General features: G+C 38.3%; 2 protein-coding genes and 1 non-coding gene across 3 annotated transcripts; 1 reads left to right on the top strand and 2 right to left on the bottom strand.

Moving 5' to 3' along the window:
- The first annotated feature begins 1,453 nt into the window (after positions 1 to 1,453).
- On the top strand, positions 1,454 to 9,050 carry LOC149010800 (autophagy-related protein 18a-like). The gene is made up of 4 exons (XM_089162931.1): positions 1,454 to 2,893; positions 7,514 to 7,721; positions 7,986 to 8,112; positions 8,758 to 9,050. Exons 1-4 carry the CDS (start codon positions 1,643 to 1,645, stop codon positions 8,846 to 8,848), a joined length of 1,677 nt encoding a protein of 558 aa, XP_089019057.1. The 5' UTR covers positions 1,454 to 1,642; the 3' UTR covers positions 8,849 to 9,050.
- A 1,687-nt stretch (positions 9,051 to 10,737) lies between these two features.
- Positions 10,738 to 10,819, bottom strand: TRNAS-UGA (transfer RNA serine (anticodon UGA)). Its single transcript has one exon. It is a non-coding gene; the product is annotated as a tRNA-Ser (tRNA).
- A 2,527-nt stretch (positions 10,820 to 13,346) lies between these two features.
- LOC149010798 (protein SRC2 homolog) lies at positions 13,347 to 14,371 on the bottom strand. Its single transcript, XM_089163109.1, has one exon. It carries the CDS (start codon positions 14,225 to 14,227, stop codon positions 13,547 to 13,549), a length of 681 nt encoding a protein of 226 aa, XP_089019235.1. The 5' UTR covers positions 14,228 to 14,371; the 3' UTR covers positions 13,347 to 13,546.
- Positions 14,372 to 17,018: the final 2,647 nt, after the last annotated feature.

The raw sequence follows: 17,018 nt of genomic DNA, 5'->3' as shown, positions 1-17,018 counted from the left end.
TATATTTCCTCTGAATTTTAAGTTTAAATAAATTATTTTTTCACAAAAGAAAGAAAATGAGATTTATAGAAAATTCTCTCATAAATAAGCTTATGACTTATATCTTTTTGGTATAGTTATCATCCTCAATTATGATAATTTTTCACTATTTTAAATTGTTTGACATCTATTATCAGTTTTATTTTTATTTAAAATAATAGAAAAACCTCCAAAATGGTAAGAATTTCATTCTCTTCATTTATATGCAAGTTTACTTAAAATTTGACAATTAAAATAAGAATAAAATAGTCAATACACATTATTTTATAAAAATCAAACTTTTTCCTTCTTTTCTCACTTGTTCACAATTATTTTCTAACATTTTTTTTATTTTCAACAAAATTCACCAAACTATTTTTCATTGTAATGAATTATTGTATTTTTTTTTAAATAGATATAATAGAGAATGAGAATTGATACTTAAAAAGAGCCTTAGATGTGAAATGTTCAATGCATGAGAGTGGGTGGAGCGAGGGATTGTTTATGTGTTAATTAGTGAAGAAAAAAATCAAAAACTTATGTGCTAGTTATTTATACAAAATTATACCTATTATGAAATAACAGTTTTATTCCTTTAGAAGAAAAAAAAATCTATCTCTATTGATATTGATACCGAAAAAGGAAAAAAGAAGTGATGGGAAAAAATTATGAGAAAAAATGAAGAAGAAGTGTTGAGTATGGCTCATGCTTATCATTGTGTTGTCGACGGATACGAAGGTCCATGTTTATGTGGGCCTCAATATTTCTTTATAATTTGGGCTTGGGCCCATGAATAGCAATGGGTTAGGGTTTATATATATATATTCTTGTAACAGAACATTGTAAGTTTTTGTTTTTGAGAAAAATATAGTAAAAAACCTAATATGGTACGTAGCCTCATATTTCTCATTCTCTATTGTTTTTTATTTGATTGTGTATGATTGATTCATCGCTTTAATCTAACAAGAAGGAAAGATGAGAAGACCGAACGAGTTGAGTTTAGCCTAAAGCTTCAACCCTGAGTCTGGTTGAACTCGGAGTTAGAAAATCTAATCTGCACAGCTAAGATTTCCAAGACCTGTTTGGGTAGAGCAGATCATGACGAACTTGGACCATCCGAGCCAAGGTTGCTTCTTATTTTCACGGTTCTGATCTCACCCTGGTGCAGCTGGACGGTGGAAAAACAATTCTCATAATAAACGTTTTTTTTCCATTCCTGGAACGAGTTAATCAAACATCAAATTATTCTAGAAATACTTTTAGAACAGGTTTGTCAAACAGAAAATGTTCTTTAAGCATAAAAACATGTAAAAATGATTTTACGTAAGAACGGGTCGTACACTAGAAACGTTACCAAACGCATATTATATTTCTACCCAAATAGCCGATGAAAGGGCATTTCTCAAAATTGACAAGGATAATTGATCCCAAAAAGAGCCTTAATAAGACTAAGCTGTGAAACGAATGAACGCTGGCACATTCTTCTTCGTCAGCAAAGCAAAGACGATGCAACGGTTTTGTCATGTTCAAGAAATCTGATCTCTGAAGCCATTGTTCCTCCCTAACCCTGCATTTTTGTTCCATGATTTGGAGTTAAATCTCACATTTCATAAGCGCTTACTCCATGGAGGCTCTCTCCGCCTTTTCTTCTCCTCCATGGCCGCCGCTTCCCGAGACAAATCCTGTTTCTTCGAACCCTAATTCCAATTTCCCAACTGTTTCTACAGATGAACCTGCAACTGTCTCTGACCAATCTCAGATTGCAGGAGTAGAGCCTTTTCCAGTTCTGCAACAACCAGGAACTGAAGCTGACAAGAACATCAACAACATCAAACATCAAGATCAAGAAAGTTCCTTTAATGTTTCTTCTCTCACCAGTGCTTTACTTGACGAGCTTAGTGGAGATGGAGACTCTGAAGCTCCTTTCATTTTCAATGCCGCTTCTCCCACCTATCATTTCGTTCAGAATCAAAGTGCCAATCCCAACTATGCTTTCCTTGACGACCCTAGCGGAACTGGTAACTCAGAAGCTCCATCCAATTTGGATATCCCTTCACACTCTTATTCTTTTCTTCAAGACCCAGGCACCAACCCTATCTATTCTCTTCCTGGAAGCTCCAGCGGAGATGGAGATTCAGAAGCTGCTTCCAATGTCAATACTCCTTCTCCCACTTATTCTATCGTTCAATTTCCTGACGCGAACCCAAATCCGTCTCGTTCGCTACCTTCCGTCCCTACGCTTCTTCAACTCTCCTTCAATCAGGACCATGGCTGCTTTGCAGCTGGAACACATGATGGTTTCCGCGTCTATAACTGCGATCCCTTTCGTGAAATTTTCCGGAGGGACTTTGATCATGGAGGTGGTATCGGTGGCTTCGGTGTTGTGGAAATGCTGTTTAGGTGCAATATTCTTGCACTTGTTGGTGGCGGACCTGATCCACAGTATCCGATCAACAAGGTCATGATTTGGGACGATCATCAGAGCCGCTTCATCGGTGAGTTGTCATATAGATCCGAGGTCCGCGCTGTCCGTCTTCGGCGTGATCGTATCGTTGTGGTGTTGGAGCAGAAGATATCTGTGTATAATTTTGCGAACTTGAAGCTGTTGCACCAAATTGAGACGATTGCCAATCCCAAGGGGCTTTGTGCCGTGTCACAGGTGCCGGGTTCGCTTGTTTTGGTTTGTCCAGGGTTGCTGAAGGGTCAGATTAGGGTTGAGCATTATGAGTCAAAGCGAACAAAGTTTATAATGGCTCATGACTCGAGGATTGCGTGTTTCGCACTTACCCAGGATGGCAGATTGCTCGCTACTGCAAGCACCAAGGGCACGTTAGTTCGGATATACGATACTTTCGATGGGACTCTTATTCAAGAGGTATTTGGAACTTCTGCTGTTTCTTTCAATCATTGGTTTACCCAATTTATATTCTGATTGCTGTAGAGAATCATTCAAATGTGGTGTTACTTCTTTCTTTTCCCAGAAGTCGTTTTGTTTCCACTATTTATTTAGGGTTCTGCCATGAATCATGTTGAGTTTACATGCGCTATTTTCATAAAGAGAGCCCAATTTCTTATACAAGCTTTAAATCTAGTTGCAATACTGGGAAACGATTTGCTGTGTATGAATTTGAAGAAAATTTTGGATGCCAACGGCAGTCCTTCGTTATTTACTTAATTTTGCTATTTTATATTTAACTTTTTTTTTTTTGGGAGGGGGCGAGGGGAGAGGGGTTTGAGTTGGGGAAAGGATTTTAATGAGAGGTGTAGGGAGAGAAGACGACAACTTAACCAGGCTCAACAGGAGAACGAAATGAATGGGCAGTCTCCAGCTGATTGACATGATGAAACGGAATTGACATTTGCTGGCTTGAGCAAATCCCTTATTTTCTTTTAATTATTTTTTGAACTGCTGTTTGAATGCTAAGCATCTATAAAATACCTATCAGTAGCATTCTTACTGGCAGGTGGATCCTGTACCTAAGGTCATTGTGTTTCTCTAGACTTACATTTAGGTACTACTTCAAATATCTGTGTAATCAACTGTGACTGCTGTTGCATACATGCCTGGCTTTTCGCTTTATTTGCTGCAACTTTCTTGGCCTTGAGGAGAATCAACAATCCGTTGCCTTGGGTAATAAGTCTGTGGGTTAATTATAGTTCCATTTTAAACCTTAAATTTTGTTTGCCCGTTTTCATATATTTTGGTCGTGTAATTTCCATTTCCCTCTTTGTTTGTGTATGCTCTCTTTCTGAGTTTTGAGGCTATAAATGTTATGGTGAATTCATGTAAAGGGATAATACATTTGGGTGATACATATTTACTGTAATGTCTTCAAGGTGTCATGGCAACCATGGTGTTTAAGGCTCTTCCTAAGAGATTTGGCAATATGGCGGCCATAAAACTTCACCTTGATCAAATCTTGGAATTGATTGGTCTTTTTTTCTTTTCCCAGCAGACTTGTATTAATGACTCTTGACCCATTTTTACTTTAGTAAATGAAAGTCTGAAACTTGAGCTAAAATATATTGGGCTGTAGAGTCTAGCCTGAACCATCTTGCTCAAACCCTATTTCAGCAAATAGGTCAATAGACCAAACTTTTTGTCAATCAAGATTGTCCTATTTCCAATGACTGGCAAAATTGTTAGTGATAAAAATGGTCATTGACTGATGAATGACCGATGAATGGTTTGTAGGGGAGTTACAACCAATCTTTTAGGAATTTGGTATTTCAGTAATTACTTGGTAAATGGAAACTTCCAGAACTATCAAGAGTGCTTGTAAAAGAGAAATTCAGCAACAAAGGAAAGAAATCTGGATCAAGACAACAAATCTAGGGACTATCCTTTGTGTTTTACTTTTTATTGGTTAGGCTGTAGTCATTTTAGAGGTATACCACCTTAAAATTCTGAAGCCTGGAGGGGCATCATGTTATCAGCATCAGCTGGCCATTTGACATCATGTTGAGCTGGTTGTAAATAAGGGATCATGTTATTAGCACCAGCAAGCCATCGGCAGCGTGTTATTGACATCAGTAAGCTGGAAATTTAGGCATTGTATTAGTAACATCAGCAGGCCAGAAATGGAATGCTATTTTTCCTTTTATGTCAATTACTTGGTTCTTTTTTCTTTTTGTTGCAAATCTTTACATTTAAATGTCCTTGGAGCAACCAAGGCATTGGAAAGTCTCACTCTTCTTGACTAGAAGCTAGATTCAAATTCATTCTATGGCAAGCATATGCATCGTCAATTCACGTTCTTGATGAAAAATGTTCACTCATTGATGGATTGAGATGAAGATGTGCAAGCTTGCCACAAGATAAAGTGGCTTAACCTGGAAACGATGGTCCTTCAAGTGCCTTAGTTGTTCTAAGGACTTTAAATATAAAATGCAATGCCAAGGAGAACAGCTTTAAAATTTAATTGCTTACTTGCAGAAATGTATCTGTTGAAGCTTACAGCTTGATGTTGATAGATTTCTTTTAGAAAGAAATTGTTGGAGTTTTTCATCAAGAAAGATCTGAAAGTCGATATTCTCTCCTACTCCTAAAATAAAAACACAAAGTTAAAAGATAAGCTTGTTTCATTAATTCAGGCCCCCTCTCTGTGTTGCTGAATTTCTCTTGTAAGCATTTCTGGAATTTCTGGTAGTTACAAAGTGTTTTTGTGACTACCCACTTCAAAGGTTGGTTATAACCCTTTTTTGACCTTTTGTTGATCACTCTCCCATCTGTCGGTCACTAACAGTTTGTCAGTCTGCTGCCTGTTTTGTCAGTCATTAACAGTTTGTCAAATCACATACCGTAGGGATGTAAATGGATGGTTGAAATCTGTTTTAGAATCCACATTTGCATCCCTTTAGTAGAATCTGAATCCTTCTGAAACTAATTGAATGCAGATCTGGTAGTCTACTTTTTCCGTACACACTGCAATCCTGAGTTGATCTGATATCCCAAGATCCTATAAGATACCCCTTCTCAAAAGACTAGCCATCTCATCTCAGCAAAATTTATAAAGGTCCCACCAGAAGTACTGAACATCTTAACCATCCTATTCCACAAGCAAACTTTTTATCATCGCTGTTCAAAATCAAAACTTGCCCTAACTGTATTTTCCCAACCCTGAGCTGGCTCTATTTGAGATCCTGTTATAGTCATTCCAAGGCTTCTTCACTCATCTTCCTCACTGTTCCCGATCCCAAAATCCCTCCTGACCATTTATACCATTAAAACAGCCCCAAACAAATTCAAAGATCCCTTTCCATCCCCTTGAAATTCAATTCAAAGCTGGTCCAACTCTGTTGAGCAAAAATCCTGAAGTTCTAATTCCATCTATTACTTTCTATTTGTATGAAACTTTTCATAACTTCACATCCAGTAAGCCATACAACCTGAAACTTTGACCACATCATCCTCTCCCTTAGAGGTTAACTTGATCGCATGTTCAGCCCCTTCCATGCATCAAAGTACTAAAAACTCTATTTCAGTTTCTTAGGGAAACTCTTTACTTTCACCCAGTTCAAAGTTCATACCAACCATAAGTTTGCTTCCGTATTTGGATCGAATCTTTTCCATCCTTTTGGAAAGTTGATTTTGCTTGGAGCTTCATTTGACCATTAGAAACCATAGATTCCCTTCAGATTCGTTTTTCATAAACCTAGGAACAAAGCCAGTTTTTAACGGTATTTGAGTATCTACTGAAGCCCCAAACCTTTACTGATAAACTCCCCTACACTTGCTTGACTAACCATACCTCCAAACCCTAGTTCATGCAAACCCTAGCCTTGATTTTGACCTAAAACCCTAGAATTAACCAAAAACCTTTATTTTCCCATTTGAATTGCCTGTTCATAATTGTATCCTAGTTGATCTCCTATCAATCTAGGAGTACATCCCCCAAATAACAGTGTAAACAATCCCCTTAGAACAGGGTCCCATGAGGTCAAATGGGATTGTGGACAGCCTTTTTTGATTTGTCTTATGGTATCTGTCTTGGTGATTTTGGTTTTTGATGAGGAATAGCATATAAAGACAGCTGAACTGGGTTTGGTTCCTACCTCGAACAACTCTAATGGCTCCACACCACAATGATGCGAACTGTCATTCCTTGAATTTTCTTTGAAATGCATCACCGTTGCTGGTTCATCTGCTTGAGATTATTTGGAAAGCAATCTGTTTCTGCAGCTTGGCAATGGGAATACCTTGGCAAGCAATCTGATTTTGTAGCATGTCAATCTTCTAAGGTGTGAATGCCCTATTTGGGGGTTTCCTGGGTCCTGCATTGACCAAGAACATTTCTTCCCTGAGTGTAAAATTGCAGATTGTGAGGTGTTTCTACTACATAAGAAAGGACCTGAATTAGCTTGGAAGTGGCCGACTCTATTAGATGCTCATGATAAGCTTTTCTTCTGTAACTAAATGCTTTATTGCCATTTTAGATTAATAAATAGATTGTGTACCTAGTCTTACTAATCAACTGTATCTTGTATTCATAATGTAAATCTCGTATTCCTACTTCCTTTACTTATTTTAGGTCCATTGAAATGGCTTATTATAAAGAAAACTCAATGAAGCAAAGGCCCAACATATGCATAACCCAATCAAACGTTTGTCTTAAAAGTAAGCTTACTTCTGGTTTTTTTCTGCATAAACTACTGAAATCATAAGCCTTGTACTGCTGTAAACATTAAATTTTAGATTGTATTGCTTAGTACTGTATCTAGTATGGCCTCAAACTGTGCTGATTGGAAGGCAAGAATCCATGTGGTTGACCCCATTTAGTTGGGAGAAGGCTTCTTCTTGTTGTTGTTATTGTTGTTGTTGTCGTATTGGCCAGTACGATACCGTTGGTTAATCCTCAGTTGTTGACAGCCTTATCTAAGTGTTTTCAGAACATGATTCCAAATGGGTTAATTTTTATAATCTCAAAAATTCATAGAATGCAACCCCAAATATTAGATAATCCCGAAAGTTCATAATCAGGGATATATGATGCAGGTACGTAGGGGTGCTGATAGAGCAGAGATCTACAGCCTGGCTTTCTCATCTACTGCACAGTGGTTAGCTGTGTCAAGTGACAAGGGCACAGTTCATGTCTTCAGCCTCAAGGTTAATTCAGGCTCTCCAAGAAATGATAATGTGACAAATGTATCTGGTCCCAATAGTACTGCCCCATCATCTGCGTCTTCGCTCTCTTTCATTAAAGGTATCATCCCTTTAGTTTTACTCGATCCATTTTAATGAACCTTTTTTTTTTTTTATTCGAAGGGGGGGGGATTTGCATATAATCTGTAATGTATAATTTTTTTGAATCGATTGTTACTTGAGTGAGCACAGAAGAATGAAGTCTGGCAACCCCAAAATCCACCTCCCAAAAAAATTGCACACACATCAAACCCAAGAATCTTGGTGAGAAAATGAAACAAGATGCTGAAAGTTTTACTAAAACCAGTTTTGGTTTTGTGTGCAGGGGTGTTGCCAAAGTACTTTAGCTCAGAATGGTCAGTTGCGCAATTTCGTCTCCATGAAGATTCTCAGTATATTGTTGCATTTGGCCATCAGAAGAATACGATTTTGATTCTTGGCATGGATGGAAGGTGAGGCTTCAAATTTTCAATATTCTATAGCAAAATATTGTCAAATGGCCATTTCAGATTTAACCTTTATGGGCCCCTGAAACTAATTCTGTCAAGTCTTGGCGCACGTGGGAATTGTTGGATTAATTATTTTGAGAATTAATTGGATGTTTCAAAATGCTTGGGGAAATCCAAAATGTGGTGATCCTTTTGAGAGATGGCACTCTAAACTTAGTATATATTGAGACAGGCTTCAGAGGTTATTGTCCTGTCTATCCATATATTGCCATCAATGAGTAGCATATTTTTCCGAACAGGTTGTTAGCAGCCCTCTGTTGTCATGTTCTGAATGGTCAATCTGATCAGGACCAGACCTGATTTGTAGCAGCGAGAACCAACCCAATCCCTAATACAGAGTGTCCAAAGTTTTAGCCCCCCCCCCCCCCCCCCCCCCAACACACACGCACACACTTTGTTTTTCCAGGTAAACAGGTTGAATTGTGTTCAAGGATATTAAAGCCACAAACATCAGAATAGAAAATAATTATGGGGCAAATAATGGGAAAAGAAAGTTAAGACATTGAATGTTACTGTTGTGCTTTGAAGTTGTATATTTAACCTGGCAGTGAGAAAGAAAATAATTTTTGACATGTGTTGCACGTGCAGCTTCTATCGGTGTCAGTTTGATCCCGTGAATGGTGGTGAGATGACCCAACTGGAATATTACAACTTCCTGAAACCAGATGGGGCTTCTTAGACTGGAGCTGAAGTCATTTTTTCATCTTTAATTTTGGCTTCTTTAGTGTTAACTGAGACTTGTCTTTCGAAATCTCTTTTTTGGTACTGAATAAATTGTAAATATTTAGTAGAGATTGGTGCCTGTAGGCTGTAGATAGCACCACGAATATTTTCAACATCATCAGAGAAAAAAGAGAGGAGAAAAAAAAGAAAAAAAGAGGGAGGAAAAAAAAGAAAAAGAGAGGAAGGTATGTGGATTAGCATTTTCAGTTTATAGAGGACATGATTGTATTTGGCATGACTGGTTGGTTTATACCCTGGTAACCATTCAAAAGAAACAGTGTTTCCTGTGATTAATTACCTTAGCTTTCAAATGCCATTCTGTTCGGCCTCTTGATTCGTTGGACTCATTTAAGAAATTTGTGCTGGTAAATTTCAAGTTTAGTCCAGCTTTTGTGATCAGCAGAACTCAAATATATTGCATTGGGCCTGCTGCAGAAGAGGAATGAAGCTGTTGAAGGCCTTGGTTAGTGTCTGTTGAAACAGGCAGGTACGTTCAGTTCTTACACAGTGACTTCTGGTTTCCTCCCTCCGGCACCTCAAAACGGATAACTTTAAATATTGATGCTCTACTTCATCTTTTACACTGGTGGGAAAGGTGGACAGACTTTCAATTTTTTCCCCCAATAGTTTGGGTAAAGGACATCACAGCAGAATGTGGTAATTAGTCTCAATGGTCGTGGATCTGCATAGGGGGCAATGCGATGCTGGGGATTTTTGGCTCTAGTTATAAGTCCATTGTTCACGTTGGAAAATTTTTAGTGTGTTGGATGGATTCTGAGTGAGTTTCCGTATTGTTTTCGAAAGGGGGATTATTGGTGGTTGCATAACTGTTGTCTGAGATGGTGAAGTAAGGTTTCCATTTTTTCCGGTAACAAAAAAGATCTTGTCCTCTACCCAGGTGGTTGGAAAGAATCCTGTGCAATTTTCTGATGGTCAATTGTCAGTACGCTAGTTCTTGCAAGATTGAGTTGTGTAACTTGACAGGTCTTCAAACACATTCACCATGGTTTGAACTTTGAATGGTGAACAAGCAACTGTTAGTCAACTTTAGTGTAATGGAGTCTGCTAAACCTAGTCCCTATAGAGCTTTAAAACTTAAATTTCAAAACTAGAATAGTCAGGGCTTGCACATCACTCTAACTTAAAAGAATCTTAGAGTAACAGTCAACACACATCCGAATAAAAGCAAGAGAAGTCAAGGGGAAACTAGGTAAGACATTAGTAAATTAGTCTTCTTGCTTTTTGTATAGGGGTTCAAGTTTAGCCTTACTGGTCTTGATGATTCAAATTTAATCAGGGCAAATTAGGAACAGGGATATTATCAATCTATTATATTGATTGTAACAAGGACATGACTAATCAAGGACTAGGATAGTAATAAAGACATGGCCGATCAGGAATAGGGATAATAGCAAGGTCATCAGCAATCATGGAAAGGGATAGCAACAGGGACAAAGATAGGGCTAACCTGATGTGATCTAGCCCAATAAATGACAATCAAAGCGGCATTAGCATTAGCCCAATCAATGACAATCAAAATGACAAAATGAGAGGAAGAGATGACCGAAATACTGAAGACCAGAAGAGATAGACCGTTAAATTAGTAGGAAACACCAGAAACACAAAATTAGCAAGGAAGACCAAAACCGAAAACTTGAAAGATAATGAAATTAGCAGGGAAGATCGGAAGAGATGACTGAACAACCGAATCATTGAAACTAACCCGGAAAATGCAGCCGAAATGTCAACTACATTTCAGGATTTTGCTACGTAAGTGATTAGGTTTGTGTTTTTCCAGAAGTATTAAAATGTAAGAATAAGAGCAGATTACATGTGATAAAAAATCGTCGACAGCAGGGTTCGAACCTGCGCGGGCGAAGCCCAACAGATTTCAAGTCTGTCTCCTTAACCACTCGGACATATCGACTGTGTTGCAAACTGAGTAGGTCTCTAAATTTATAGATAAAAAAGACAAAAGTTACTCTTTCAATGATAACTAATTTTTTTTGGGACATTAAATGATAGCTAATAGGAAGTCTCGTAAATCGCATGTTTTGCTTGCGGGATATTCATGGGAGGTTGCTTATGGCCTAATGGGTCACTGCGGTTCCAAGTGTCTTGGTGCTTGAGGTCGGATAAATGGTAAACGGTGTTTTTAATTTCTAACAGAAATAGACCGTTTATTTCTTTGTAGATGTGTCACATGTGTTCTAACGTTACATTAAAAGGTTTAGGTTTATTTACGAGTCATATAAAAAAAATTTTAATTTAATTTAGCCACAGCAGAATTCCATAAATATTTGCCATTTATGTCTTGTTGGGCACAAAATGACGGTCAGAATTTTAGGATTTCCACCACTTCCTAAGGGGAGAATAGGCCATGCATGATATCTTTTTTCCATTTCCAATCAATATCAAGCAGGTCAAATACCCACTCGAAGGCACAGTGTGGAGGCTTAGGGGAGAGGATCAGGTAGCCTTGTAATTAACCATGGACCCAAGGATCAGTCCATACAAGGTCAATTTATACATGAGAAATATCATGTCCATTTCTGACAAAGAAATGAACCATCCATTTTCTTGTAGATGTGTGACATATGTTTCAACAGTAAATCAAATGATTAAAATTCATTTATAATCAACTTCATGACCATTCATGGCCATTACCATGAGTGGGGGTTAAGGTCTTTGAATGGGTTAAAGCCTATTCATTCCAAAGAAGTGAATATGAGAGTTACTTCCCCAAGTAGTGGGGAGGTTAGGTCAAGGGGGTTTATTCACATTAGTGGAGGAGGGACAAACCATTGATTCTCCATTAGTGGAGAATTGATTCTCCCCTTGTGGGGAGGTGTGGTTTGGGCCTATATAAACCCAACCCTTCCTTGCATATTGTGTGCTATTGTGACTCTCCTCACTCACATTATTTGTTTTACAAAGTTCATTTCTTTCTTGAGTTGTCTAAGTGTTGTGCTCTAGCTTTTGGCTCCTTTAAGGGACTAGAAGAACTACCTCATCTTCTAGTTGGAGGTTGCTTTATCTTGGAGGTGGTGGTGCGAAGAACCCTTGGTAGTAGGGTGCATCAATTACCTTAAAGACAGCATCAAGGTGTAACTCAACCTCATCAATTAGTGGTTCGTTCGGTTGCTACTTCAAGCTCTTCAAATTTGCTAAAGACGATCTTCATCTCTCAATTATATTGCGATTTCATCTTTGTATGTTTGAAGAATTTGTAATACAATTACCCCAACAGATAATAATATCTCACTCTTGTTGTATTTTATATTCGGTAAAAAATATTGATTTTTTATATCCCAATACAAACTTGATCTCAATATTACTTTTACAAGCCTTTGATAGAAAACAAGCCATCGGCTCGAAGATCTCGGATAACGACATGCTTCAGTTTTAGTAGTGAGAATTTTGTCCTGTTAAGCTGAGAAGTCTTCAAACATGCTTATCATGCTTGGATGGAGTATTATCCTCCACAGAAGCTCTTCAGAAGATAAACTCTATGATTCTAGAGGTCTCTCTCTTTTGGGTCCCATTGTTATTGCCCTGGTAAGAAATCATAAATCACAGTTAAGATTATCTACTAGTGAACTGATACAGATCTGATCTATCTGGCTCTAGAAATTGTTAAAATCAATTAATTGTAACTGGGGCCAGCTAAACCTAATAACTTAAGCAGAACATGAAGAAAAGTAAAGTTGGAAACTGTGAATCTGGGATGTAAAAACGATGAAATGACCCAAAAGTCATGGAAATACTGCAGGATAGTTATATACTGAACAGTCAAAGCATACCCATGCATGAAGAAAAGTCTAGATGGAGAGTCAAGTATAGGTGGAAACTGGGATGTGAAAACGATATAATGCAGCCCCAAAAGTCATGGAAATGCTAGAGCAACATCTTGCTCAGCGAGTGATAACCTTACCGAACACGAAGTGCTGCTGACTGACCCCCTCCATGAGAGATGCTCTGTGATGCTAAGAACCGTGAGATGCCCTCGCCAGTCTTCGGTGTTTTTGACATTATCTCTGTTACCAAACAAGTCATAATATACAATATGTATATCTAGAATAAATTAAGTTTCTTGTATGGGAGCTTGAATTCTTGATCCGATCTGATACTCATTCCAATCTGATTGAATTGATTGAAACCCCCATTGGACATTATTGCATGAAACCCTATTTCTGTTTTGTGCTTTTGGGTTGACAAAAAAAAAACACATCGACCTCATCCAAGGAGGAACGAACCTGGAACTTCTCTACTACCTGAGGTTGATAAGTTAGACTTGCTGGGCCAGGTGAGGTGCACTGCACGTGCAGAAATGATATTATAAATAATTTATTGGGTCGCGTAGCCACATAAGCAATTAGGTTTGAATTTGTTTCCACACACAATATTTGAGTTTGAAGAATTTCAAATAGTGAAAAGCTTCTAAAGATTCAAAAGAGTAGAAAATGTGGATCTACCGCAAGATCATGTATTTATTTATACACACAAAAATAAAATAATATTAAAAAGAAAGAAAGAGAAGAAGAAGCTTCTAAAGATTCAAAAGAGTAGAAAATGTGGATCTACTACTAGAAAATGTGTAGAGAAAATGAAAAAAAAAGAAGAAGAAGAAGAAGAAGAAAGATCGTTGGATTATTCATTCCTCAGCACCACTACCACCAAAACCAATCGCATCACCAATCAAATCTCCCACAAAACGCAACCCAACTCCCAATCCCAATCCAAAGTTATTCTTCTTCTTCTGCGGTTGCTGCACAGGCTGTTTTGGGTAACCCTGCTGCGGTGGATACCCATAAGCTGGTTGTGGTGGAGGATATGGGTAGCCCCCTGGTGGGGCTGCTGGTGCATAGCCTCCATAACCTGCTACCGGCGGTGGATGTGCTGCCGGCATCGGAGCAGAAATTTTCTCGCCGAATTTATACAAGAAATTCAATTGTCCTTTCGCTTTTCCACTAGGTTTCCTCACCTGATAATAGACGAATTGGGCGGCATTCTCTTTTCCGGCGCTTTCAAGAAGCTCCTTCACCGGAACATGTACGTAGCCGATTTCTTTCTCGCCACCAAGGGTATGCTCCCTGAAGAGTTTGAAAACAAGAGCAAGACCACCCTTCTGAGCCGCAACTTCATCGATGTTGAATTTCATCTGGTAATTCCAATTAGGGTTCGTCCCACCATCTCTATCGATGGTTGTCTTCTGCTTTGTCTTCAAATCACCACCAAGAGTAACAACGACGAACGCATCCATCTTTCCTATCAACTTAAAATCTTTGATATCTGTAGCAGAGATTACAGTGAGTTCTAACGGACGATACTCCATGTTTCAGAGAAAGAAAAAATCTAGCAGAGAGAAGAGACAAAGAACATCTAAAGACCTGGAATTATATAAGAGAAAAAGAAAAGAAAAGAAAAGAAGAGAAAATAAGAGGAGATAAGGGATTTTGCTTGTGGCACTGCTTGCTCCAAGCAGTGAACAGTCAAGATTTAAAATTTACATTCCTACAAGAGTCGAGACAACCCATCTGAGATTCGACTAGACTAATCGGATTTTTATTTGCCGACGGTCTCGATTGTGCCACATCAACAAAATTTGATCCAACGGTTGAGATTCAGATGAGGAGGGTTTACCTGTAAATATTGATTTCTTATGTTTACATTTTAGTACTTAATTTTATCAATTTACAACTTCAAATCCCTCAGTTACCCTGACACCCAAAACTCTCTTTCTCATTTTCCTTTTCACACCGACGCCGAGGCTATTTGGGAGGAGGATTCCAATAAGCCAGGGTTTTATTGAAGAAGACGAAGGTATTGCGATGAGCGCGACCTCTGGTGATGAAGGCGGCGACGGCATCTTCACCTCGATGGCTATGGCTAGGACGCCAAGGTGTGAGTGGAGGCGAAAGAGGCGACGGTGGGATAGCGGCGTCTCCGGCGATGGTGTCGGAATTGGAGAAGGAAGGGGGGGTAAGGAGAAGTGAAGAGGAGGTTGAAGTCGCCGGAACGGAGGAGATAAAGAAGCATGGACTTGGTTTCCGGTGCACTGTGCACATCGGATTTGACAACGATAGGGCATGCCTAAGCCCCAAGAGAAGAGATTTGCTGGGTTAATGGCGTCAGTGCACCAGAATTTTAATGGGTGGAAGCGAATTTAGTGTTGCATGGACGAAATTGGCAAAGCCCACTAACTTAAAGCTTGTCTCCGCCATTCTTCTCTGTGTCTCTCCTCTTTCTTTACCCATTTTAAAACAAAACCCAACAGAGAAAACTATCTTATAAAATTCCAGGAAGAAGAACACCGAAACTTCAAATCTGCTTCATTTGGTCCACGGAAACAAAATTTTAGGTTATTTCACCAGAGCGGCTCTGGCTTCTCGGAATCCTGCTCCCGATTGAATTTGCAGATAAAAGAACCCTTCCCTCGCAAAAGTTGTATTTGCTGCACTGCGGCCTCTCGAGTCTCAACCTGTTCTCTTGCAGTCTCAACTCTTACTCGTGCTATTAGGGTAAATTTGGACGTCTTCTTTTACGCCGGAACCGGAGAGTAAATCGAACATAGAAATTCCTTCTTGATCAAAGGCGCGAATTATTTGAGAAGGATTGATGTCTCTTTCACTTGTTGATTGAGAAATTTTTGGGAACCTTGCAACTTACGCTACTGGACGAAGACTAACTCCAATTTGCATCTAGGAAAAGGCAAAATGAGAAAGAGTTTTCGGTGTCGGTAACTGAGGGATTTGAAGTTGTAAATTGATAAAATTTAAGTACTTAAAATGTAAAATAAAAAATCAATATTTACAAGTAAACTCTCCTCTTCTGAATCCCAACAGTTGGATCAAATTTTGTTGATGTGGCACAATCGAGACCGTCGGCTTCAGCTGCTGCTGCGCAAATAAAAATCCAGACTAATCTGCCCTGACATTAATGACAAATCCTAAAAATCAAAGATCTTTGACATTTCTCTTCCAACTCTTCCAAACAAACCGACTAGTCCAAACAGAAATTCTGTGTTCTCCAACTCTTCCAAACAAACCGACTAGTCCAAATAGAAATTCTATGTTCTCCAACTCTTCCAATCTGATCGGAGCCCTTGCTTGAGGAAATGAGGCGGTGAGATTTCTCTTTCTTTCTTTCTCCGTCGATATTCTAGTGTTTTATTTGTTTGAGGGATTTTGCATTATAGAGCTACTTTCAATCTCTTTTTACTATTATGCACGGGAAGAAGCATCCAGTTGGGGAGATCATTACAGACAAAGATATGCATCTCTTCTCTTTCCTCAGAGTTTGTGATGAAGATGGTAAAATTCGCATGATATTTATGCTAATGATGCAAAGACAGAGATTCAGGAATTGGGAAGCTTTGGCCTAAAGAAACATTGTCGTTTGTTTAGATCAATAGTCCCCATGGCACAGGAATTTAAAAAATGTCGAAGATCTTTGATTTTTGGGATTTGTTATTAATGGCGCAGGGATGTTTGGTTCGAATTCAGCTTCAGATGGTTCAGATTGTTTGAAACAAAAGCGGTTTAATTTCACTTAAATTATGGTTTAGTGCACATGGGTAGAGATTTAGTCTAATACCAAATTTTAAATCTTGACTGAGAAGTGCCACGTAGGTACTGAGAGACCCTTCTCCCATAGGGTTGACTAAATGCCTCAAAGAAAACGGCGACGCCCATAGGAAAAAATAATAAAACAAAAAAGTAAAAAATAAAAACATCACTAATACTTGCAGTGCCGTCCATATGAACCATATGGAATATTGTGCCATGTAGTACTTTAAAATCGAATGGTATAAAATATTTAGTTTATTTTTTAGGGATAATTACTGTTGTACCTTTGTACTTTAATTTTATTATTATTTTATTTCTTATACTTTTTAAAATTACTATTCCAACCTTTAACTTTGTCAACAATTATTAATGCTCCTACCGTTAAGTTCCGTCAGTTTACTAATGATGTAGCATCTATATATTTTTCAAAATTCCAAAAATAACCCTGCAATTATCTTTTTACTTATTTGCTCTTTTTCAAGTTATAATACTACCCTTAATAGGAAAAAAAATTAACTTTAATTTCACTTTTCCTTTTTAAAAAGAAACCACCAAATA

The sequence above is a fragment of the Hakea prostrata genome, chromosome 7, assembly GCF_041222555.1.
Source record: "Hakea prostrata isolate BN-2017 chromosome 7, UWA_Hpros_2, whole genome shotgun sequence".
In the NCBI taxonomy this organism is placed as follows: domain Eukaryota; kingdom Viridiplantae; phylum Streptophyta; class Magnoliopsida; order Proteales; family Proteaceae; genus Hakea; species Hakea prostrata.
Note: the sequence above shows the minus strand (reverse complement) of the source record. Positions and strands in the feature narration are given on the sequence as shown.